Here is a 9,209-nt window from a genome sequence, read left to right as displayed (position 1 = left end):
CTGTAGCGAGGAGCTGTTGCAGTATTGTGTAGTGTCCCCGTCCCCGTCGCGAGGGACTGTTGCTTAGTGACTGGAAACAAAAAACCTAGGCATCGTTTAGGCACGTAGTATGAACACTAGACAGCAGTGCCAGAACAGACAACAACAGACGTCTGCATAGTACCGGGCCGTGCACAGTCCCATATCCTTAGGTATTCTCTCCCAGGCTGACAAACACAACTCTTTCCTCAACACCAACTTCCTCACCATGGCTGAATACGACTCGCTTCATCAGCTTATCGTAGCAAACCCCTGGCTTGGTAAGGGTCCTTTGCTCTGGACAGACAAACACCTCAAGCTCCTGGACATCCATTTCCAACCCGTCGGTCCCCTTGTCCCATTTCCCTCGATCTGCCGCTCAATTTGCGATCCTTCTGTCGCGTACGGCAAGGAATTCGTGGCAGGCCTCACATCTGAGGCGAATCGTGCGGCTCTTGTCAAAATCTTCCAATCCTTGACCTATGGCCTTGTTCACCTAACGTAGGTAAACACTCTTCCCTCTTCTCATTCGTACTAACATTCCCTGTGTTCAGCGAAGAGAAGGCAATCTTCATGTACGCTGGCAAGAAGGTTCACAACACTTCATGCTGGATCTCCTATGTCCCGCCCCCTGTGCTGTACGAGCACCCAGTCATCGGATATTACCACTACGACGACGTTAAATGGGATCGTCTCGAGGCCATTCAGCCCAGGGATAGTCCCGGGGCCGGGATCGGTGGCAATGCGCCAGTGGTTCGTCTGTGCCGTCGAAGACTACGAAATGCCACACCTGCCGAGTGGTCAAAGGATCCCTACATCGTGAGTCTGGTTCTGTCTTTTTCTCAGTGGAGCTGGCGCCAGGAGCGACACCCCTATCTTCTGGTCTTTTCTGTACGTTTAGAGTCTCTGACTTCAGTACTTTGCTAACTTTGCATTTCTAGGTCCGCTTGGTTGTAACCACTGATCATGACCCAAAGACCATCCATGTGTTCATGGCTAACGTCAGCATCCGACTCTTGGACTGCATCTACTGGCCAGGTCTTAGCCTAGAAGGCGTGACCTGGCCAGTCATCCACCACCTGCAGGTTCCCACTGAGCCCGTCTGCAATTTCCCGGATCGCCTGCTGTTCGAGGTGTTGGGTGTCCGTTATTCCTAAGGCTATCATTGGACAACATGGAAGAGAGACGACGTGGGCACACATCTCTTCGCGATCTTAGGCCTAACGACTACATCGACTCACAGGATCTAATCATCAATATCGGGATCTCTCAAGATCGAGGACTAATACTTGCGATTATGTATCTGAGACCACTTTGCCTGCAGGAAAGGCGGCTGTCATCTAGGTCATTGGAATGGAACTGACGAAGGAAGCCTCGAGTATCAGATGTAGCGAAAGATCAATTGACTATGTGGTATAATATGGACAAAACGAACGAACTGACATGACTATGTACCAGGCTTCGACACATTCCTATTCAAGCCTCTTCTGCCTTCTCTTCGTGCACCGCGCGTCCCTTTCCGTCATCACTCAACACCGACCCTCTCCTTCTTGGCGCCATCACAGCAGCCCTCACATCATAGTACAGATAGGTGGCCTCGCCTTCGTTGTCCAAGTCACCCCTCAACTCATCATCGCAACCGACCTGGATGATGTTCCAGCCCGCTCGGCCGACTCTCTCTCGACAGACAGCATTCATGTTGGCGAACCTCACCTCAACTCTATCTCCACCATAGGTCTTGATGTTGGCGGCAAGGTTCTTTAAGTATGTGACAGCTGTAGTATCGAGCATGTTGACTCGAGAGAAGTCGAGGACAACCAATCCAATCTCTGGAAGGCAGGAGGGGTCACTGATATTGGCCTTCTTGCGAAGACGTGCGATTCTCTTTTCAGCAACGACAGACCAGTTACGTTCAGCCTCTGGTCCTTGGCTACCACTGTAGTAGGGTTGATGGAAGGTTTGGATCTCATCAAGAACCTTTGATGTGTTGGAGAAGGCATTGGGGAAGATAAGAGACTCGTTAAAGGTGAAAACTCTGGTGTCTTCGGGGATTCTAAGTGTACATGTATTGGACACGTCTAGTGCCCAAGCAGGTCGACGGTTGGACTCGACATCGGCACCAGTTGAGGTAAGGCGGGTGAACACTTGACGGAGAAGAACGTAAACAATGTTGAATCCGACGGCGACACCAATACCGACTTCACTGGAGTGGAAGAGTGTAATCCAGAGTGCAAGCATTGACGCGATGAAGTCAGCCAAGGATGTCTTCCAGTAGCGGTAGAAGGTGGAAGGTGGCGAGATGAGTCCCCACACAGCAGTGATGATAATAGCAGCAAGGGTAGCTTTCGGGATCCAGTAGAGTGTTCCAACAAGCTCATACACGCACACAAGAACGACAGCCATGGTGACAACACCGGAGAGAGGAGACTTGACGTTGCATGATGAGTTGACAGCGGTACGGGACATGGCACCACCAACGCCCATAGCATGGAAGAAACTGTTGAAGAAGTTGGTGATACCAAGGTAGCACAGTTCTTGACTCTGGTCAGAGCTGTAATTATTCTTGACAGCAAAGGCTCGAGCAATGGCCAAGTGTTCAACTGCCGAACCGATAAAGACGGCAATACTGCGGCCAGCGACTTCGGGAATAAGGTCTGCCTTGGGCATGGATGGGGCTTGTTGGCCTTGGGATTGGACCTTGACAACGTCGAAGAGAAAGTCGTCTCCTCTGTTCTTGTTGACAGCATAGCTGATACCAGTGAACAGCACCAAGGTCAAGAAAGCTCTTGTTGTAGAGAGAAGCCAAATTACTCGGTTGTTCTTACTCCACCTCTTTCCAGACTTCTCAAGGATTGTAAGAAACAGAATTCCGGTGAAGCCGATGAGACACGCCCAGCCGTTCGCGTTGGGAAGCTCACTGAAGATATCATGGATCTGCTTGGCTGCTCCGTCACGCACATTCTCCTCACCAAGAAGAGAGTCCATCTGGTTGAGGATGATTGTGATGGCGATAGCGGTGATGAAGCCACTAAGGACGGGGAGGGATATGAATTCGAGGAGGAAGCCGAGCTTGAGGAAGCCTAGGATCATGCCGTAGATACCCATCATCATGGCTGTTGCGGAGGCGATTTCTGATGGGGTCCATCGATCTTGTAGAGCGTGGACGTTCTCGGAGGTGAGGAGACCGATGAGGGAGGTTGGTCCGGTGGAAACATCTTCAAAGGATTAGCTTACAACGGGAAAGACGAAGGTACTGTTGGTTCTCACCTTTGGTAGATCCCATGAAGGCATAGATGACTGCTGGAAGCCAACTCGACATCAATCCATACTCAACAGGAATGTTGGCGATCTTAGCATAGGACAGGCCCTGAGGAATGAGCATCAGACCCAGGGTAAGTCCGGCGATAAGATCATTGACGAGCCATCGTGGATTATACTTGGGTAACCAGCCAACAATGGGGACTTTGTCGGAGATGTATTGGACTGTGCCTGAAGGAAGAGCCTTAGCTCCTTTGACGCTCAGTCGAGCTGCTCTGTTCCAGTTGGCATCGCTGCGAAGGTCTGATTTGGCCTTGTCGAGATACTTCATGTTGATGTGCTCAGAGTGATAGAAGGAGTTTGAGCTGATCTGAATAGGAACAGTTCAATTCAACTAGGGATTCTCATGGGGTTGATATAGACTTTCACTACACACACAAAGATCCAACAACACATAGATGGGCGTGGAAACATACTACCGAATGCATCAACGCTATCTCCCCGTCATGTGCTACATTGCATAGATAGACAGAATTGCTAATCGTCAAGATCCAAAGTGTATCACATCTCACTACTCCCGGCAACCATTCGCCGTACACCCTTTCCTGGCCTCGCTGCACAGCGGATTGGGTGCCTTTATAAGTGTAACACTGGATGCTACGGGCGTATAACCTCATCCAGGAAATCATCTGCATGGACACCGAATACCGACAGATATCCATATTGCCCGATGACAACAAGATAGTTGGATTGGGTTTGAGGAGGGAGTGTATTCCCGAAGACGGTGTTGGAGGTGACAGAAAGCTGGACGCTGCAACCACTGGAACCGAAACTATGTGACCACCTCTCGCCTCTGACTCGAAAGACGTTGACGCCATGTTATTTTCGGACCCTAGATTTGGATATCAATGTTTCTGTCAAGTCCCAATCCTGTAAGCTGACTTACATGGAACACGTTCCCAGTGGTCGTGTCACCAACGTAAGGGTGGGTTACGCTGACTCGCAAGCCGTTCCTACTGGCTACATAAGATGACAAACCTATATGAATTCGGTCCAAGGCATTGGCTAGGCCGTAGTGAAATCGCGGGGAAAGGAAGCTAGGCGAACTCAGACACGAGCTTCGCTTACAAGTTACAGCGGTGCTTGGTCGATCTCCCGCCTCTTTAGGACCCATGCTTGGCACTTTTCTCCGGAAGACATGGGTACCTGAAACATTTTCGGTACCTTTTCGAGTAGAGGAGTGCGCTTACACGGCTATTCGGCCTGATATCTTTACTAGACGTGAACTTTATTGACCTCTTGGAAGAATTCTTTACTGAGTCGTCAAGAACCTTTGCTATCAGCGTATCTACTATCTATCACCGAGCTGCCTAAAGTAAACAGGCTGCAGCGTTCTAGATCCCCATCACCCTCTCCTGTACTAGGCTACACCTGTCGTTACATTGCCATCGTCGTTTAGTTAGACCCCTCATCTTCAGGCCACACAGCCCAACCAAACATGACAAGTAGCTTGAGCAGCGCAGCAACCCACAGAGCTCCTGACGTTCCAAACTCGCTCTTCGCGATGATACCTCCAATTATAGCACCAATGAGAAGAAGCACTGGTGCAGCCACCCGACGGTTCCTCTCCACATTCCGAGTGATGCCCTCAAACAACCCCGCATCTGAAAACAGATCGCAGTAGATGCTCGTCAAGACAACACTGGTGAGAGCGTTGAACTTGAGCGCTCTGCTAGCAACTGCTTGGCCGCAGGACTGGAAGGCCACGAGGGCGATTGGCACGAGTACGTACCATGGCACCTCGTCTGGACCTGCACCTTTTGGTCCCCAGGTCAGAATTGCTGCTGCGGCCACGATGAAAGCTGTTTGGATACCAAACGAGACGCAAAAGACCCATTTGCGGCGCGGGCTAGTGGTAAAGACTCTGTGAAGACGACTAAACAGAAACGAGCCGATGGCAAAAGACAGAATTGAGGTTCCAGACTTTTTCCAACGGTTCGTCCCAGCCGTTGGACCCAGACCCAGATAGACCGTGTTGCCTTGATATTTCATTAATATGGATTGTGGCAAGAGACGACTGTTACTCTAACGTACCTGTCTGCATAGACACGAAGGCACCCCACGTGGAAATGGAAGCGCTGTCCAGAATGCCTGTTATGATATAACAGGCAAGCAGCATAACATCTGCCCAATCTCGACGAACATCAGAACCTAATCTGCTGCGCAACCAAGATCTAGATCCCGGCTTTGGGGCAAGCAGAGCCTGGGTTTCGTCATTGTGAGCAGAGATGCCGTTTTCTGCTCTGCTCTCGCCGTTGGAGACTGTGCCGTAGTGCTGGGACATGATTGATGAATAAGAGCTTTGGTGAGTTTAACTGGTAAAGGTAGATGGTCTTCTGACTTGGAATTATCGTTCGATCTTTAAGGCTCTGAGAGGGGTAAATAAGCAGCTGTGTCAAAGGCACAAACTACGATAGCTCCCGCAACTTTAATCGCCAAGATATGTCCGTCAGTATGAAGTTTAGTTCATCTTCATAGCTTGTGTTCAACGTCTATAGTTGCCGCGGGACGCAACTCTAACCCCGCGTGATCACCGAGGTGTGTACTCTGCCACAGTCCAGACTTGTCGACCAGGATTTACTCACCTTGGCAAAGCTTCTTGCTCTACGCCGTTAGTTCCGGCTTTTGGGTTGGTACTAAAATCGCCAAGATCAACACCCATTATTCAGCTTTGATAAGCGGGGAATTAGTGGAGTTGTGCTTATTGCCGGCAAGCCCCAAGCTTTACTTGGAGGCTTGGCCTTGTTATGCTTTCGTCTTGATTTTATTAACGTTAGTTCCGCGTCATCTCGTTGGCGAAACTCTACTGTTTAGACTGTACCCCTCTCACCATCATCAGTTTCGTTTCCCCTCATTTTAACTGCTTTCAGCACATGAAAGTAACACGACCACACCCAGATTCCAAGCAACAGCCTGTAAGAGTTGATATTGGCCCTCCAGATTATACCTTTGGTCTCAAGTCGGACAATTCCCCACCATGTGTGCGCCGCGTGGTTGCAGGACGCTCTGTGCCGGATATCCGTTCACACGGCAGTCGTCAGCAATCGCGGGGGGTCAATGCTACCTTGGCCAGGTCTCGTAAGCCTGTTTGAGAGGTGCTACTTCGGCGATCCACCGGCCATCGCATTCTCGGCGTCATGAACTTCTGGAGCCGAAGAGCTTGGCGATGTTTCCCAGACAACTTCAAAAGAATACTTAACATCAGAGGTGATTAAGCAATTGAGCTGCTTCACCCACTCAATTGTGTTAGCAAGAGACACTAACACAACCCAATTGAATTGTTCTTGCTCTCTGTCGTCGTTGACGTCATTCCTTTCCACCATGCATCTTACTCAAATTGCCTTTCTCTCTGTCCTGCTGGACATCTGCGCTGGTGTCCCAGTCCAGGATAGTCCTCGTGAGAGACTTCTGAAAGGTCTTGGAATCCCAGACAACTACCGAGGTGTGACTGGCGGCAAGAAAGTCCCCTTCACACCCGGCCACAGAGACCCCTACGACTCAGCTGTTGATTCTGTAGGGGATGATCTTGATCCTCTTCCCTGGCGCAATGGTCTAGGAGCTTCTGTCCTTGGGCCTTGGAATGAGGCGCGATCGCGACAGAGCCCTGATCTCGTCAGACCTCCCAGCACTGACCATGGCAATCTTGCCAATATGCGCTGGAGTTTTGCTGACTCCCACATCCGCATTGAGGTATGTAAATCGTTCTTAGCAATTTGACACACGCTGATCTGGAACAGGAGGGCGGATGGACCCGCCAGACCACTGTTCGCGAGCTTCCCACAAGTGTTGAGCTTGCTTCGGTGAACATGCGTCTTGGTGAAGGCGTTTACCGTGAGCTTCACTGGCACAAGGAGGCCGAGTGGGCTTACGTTCTCGATGGAGAAGTGCGAGTGACAGCTCTTGATTACGAGGGCGGAAACTTCATCGACGACCTCAAGAAGGGAGATCTCTGGGTAAGTAAACTGATTCTCGCGGTCAAAACCGTCTAACAATTCTGCAGTACTTCCCCAGCGGAGTTCCTCACTCTCTCCAGGGTCTCAGCCCCAACGGAACTGAGTTCCTTCTCATCTTTGACGACGGACGCTTCTCTGAGGAGTCCACCTTTGTTCTCTCAGACTGGCTTGGTATGCAGCCTCCCCAATATTCCGCGAAATCACATTGCTAACAAGATCAGCACACACACCCAAGTCCGTCATTGCTAAGAACTTCGATCTCGAGCCAGAGGTCTTCAAGAACATCCCCAAGGGAGAAAAGTACATTTTCCAAGGCCGCAACCCTGGCAAGATCTCAGACGAGGCCCCCAAGGGCAAAAAGGCTAAGAAGTCAAAATACAACTTCACCCACCGCATGCTCGACCAAACCCCTCTCAAGACCAGCGGCGGCGAAGTCCGCATCACTGATTCCAAGAACTTCCCCATCTCCAAGACCGTGGCTGCAGCCCACGCCATCATCGAGCCCGGTGCTATCCGTGAGATGCACTGGCACCCTTCTGCCGATGAGTGGTCTTTCTTCATCAAGGGCCGTGCCAGAGTCACCATCTTTGCTGCTGAAGGCACTGCTAGAACCTTTGACTACGTCCCCGGTGATGTTGGCATTGTTCCCCGCAACATGGGACACTTTGTTGAGAACATTGGTGACGAGCCTGTTGAGATGCTTGAGGTTTTCCGTTCAGATGAGTTCAGAGATATCTCTCTCTTCCAGTGGATGGGTGAGACACCTAAGAAGCAGGTCATTGACACCCTGTTTGCCAACGACCCCAAGAACGCTGAGAAGTTCTGGGATAAGATCAAGGATGCTGATAACGAGGTGATTACCAAGCCTGACTTTTACAAGCACCGTGAAGATGAGACTGCCGGCGAATTGTAATCTTACAAATTGTATGAGCTATAGATAGCATAAGCGATAGCTGTTCGTGTATTTAAGATGCATAAATACTGAGATTGACTGTTCACAAGACAAGTGAGAAAAAAATGTGATTTCACCCGCGGCTGATGCCATTTCCAATGACCACGTGATGAAATCCGATGATGATGTGTTGAGAAAGTGGCATCATGTTTGGGCGCGATGGCGTTCGATACAGAAGCTGAATTGATGGAGTTCTGGGCGATGCAACAATGACGTACGTAGAATCCGGAACATGGTACGCGAGAAGGGATCGGCAACCGTTTTCCTTGTTATGGCTTGGCAAGCTTGGCAGTTGATTGGTGGGTAAGGAAGAGGCTAGCTTTGTCTCTCACGTCCAGGGTAAGGTCGCGTCCATGCACAACGACGCGTCTACCGGACGATGAAAGACTCCAGCGAGAAGAAACAATATGCTTTTGGCTGCTCAATGGATGCAAATGTATGTACTAAAGCTTCCGGTTCTCTTAAATGATCGATGTCCGAGGTATGTCGCGTCTGGTTAGCATTGGTGTTAACACGCCTTACAACACAAACTTGTCGAACGGACATTTTGGTGTTTGAACATGCAGCGAAGAATGTCTAAAACATGGTCGACCAGGATAATGGCTCTTCCGTCACTACGAGCTTAGTCACTCGTGAAAGTCATAAGCCATTATTTAGCCATGCACTCATGCTACTCATGTTATGAACCGCATCCAGTTCTGCTACGCTTGGACATCACCACGCCATCGACTTATGCCAGACTGATGACCGGGTTCTTTCAATCAGATAAAAGCAAAGGTTTCGTGGTCTAGTTGGTTATGGCATCTCGCTCACACCGAGAAGGTCCCCGGTTCGAACCCGGGCGTAACCTCACTTTTTACATACCCGTTACACAGACCAAAGGAGATCCATTTCCTTTTTGTCACATGGAGAAACGCTTCAACAGACTGAAAATCAAGGGCAACTCATGTCTATTATTGCTTACAGTA

At 50.0% G+C, this 9,209-nt stretch overlaps 4 protein-coding genes across 4 annotated transcripts; 2 read left to right on the top strand and 2 right to left on the bottom strand.

Moving 5' to 3' along the window:
* Positions 1–247: 247 nt before the first annotated feature.
* On the top strand, positions 248–1,175 carry FIESC28_09970 (uncharacterized protein; the record flags this gene model as incomplete). The annotated part of the gene is made up of 3 exons (XM_031164105.1): positions 248–519; positions 573–909; positions 960–1,175. The coding sequence occupies 3 exons, from the start codon at positions 248–250 to the stop codon at positions 1,173–1,175; spliced, it is 825 nt and encodes a 274-aa protein (XP_031011892.1).
* Positions 1,176–1,494: 319 nt separating this feature from the next.
* FIESC28_09969 (uncharacterized protein) lies at positions 1,495–3,607 on the bottom strand (the record flags this gene model as incomplete). The annotated part of the gene is made up of 2 exons (XM_031164104.1): positions 1,495–3,233; positions 3,286–3,607. The coding sequence occupies 2 exons, from the start codon at positions 3,605–3,607 to the stop codon at positions 1,495–1,497; spliced, it is 2,061 nt and encodes a 686-aa protein (XP_031011891.1).
* Positions 3,608–4,731: 1,124 nt separating this feature from the next.
* Positions 4,732–5,620, bottom strand: FIESC28_09968 (uncharacterized protein; the record flags this gene model as incomplete). The annotated part of the gene is made up of 2 exons (XM_031164103.1): positions 4,732–5,315; positions 5,371–5,620. The coding sequence occupies 2 exons, from the start codon at positions 5,618–5,620 to the stop codon at positions 4,732–4,734; spliced, it is 834 nt and encodes a 277-aa protein (XP_031011890.1).
* A 1,037-nt stretch (positions 5,621–6,657) lies between these two features.
* On the top strand, positions 6,658–8,202 carry FIESC28_09967 (uncharacterized protein; the record flags this gene model as incomplete). The annotated part of the gene is made up of 4 exons (XM_031164102.1): positions 6,658–7,026; positions 7,074–7,289; positions 7,337–7,460; positions 7,511–8,202. The coding sequence occupies 4 exons, from the start codon at positions 6,658–6,660 to the stop codon at positions 8,200–8,202; spliced, it is 1,401 nt and encodes a 466-aa protein (XP_031011889.1).
* Between the last annotated feature and the right edge of the window lie 1,007 nt (positions 8,203–9,209).

Source organism: Fusarium coffeatum (genome assembly GCF_003316985.1).
Source record: "Fusarium coffeatum strain FIESC_28 chromosome Unknown BRIP53273_contig_274, whole genome shotgun sequence".
Taxonomy (NCBI): domain Eukaryota; kingdom Fungi; phylum Ascomycota; class Sordariomycetes; order Hypocreales; family Nectriaceae; genus Fusarium; species Fusarium coffeatum.
Note: the sequence above shows the minus strand (reverse complement) of the source record. Positions and strands in the feature narration are given on the sequence as shown.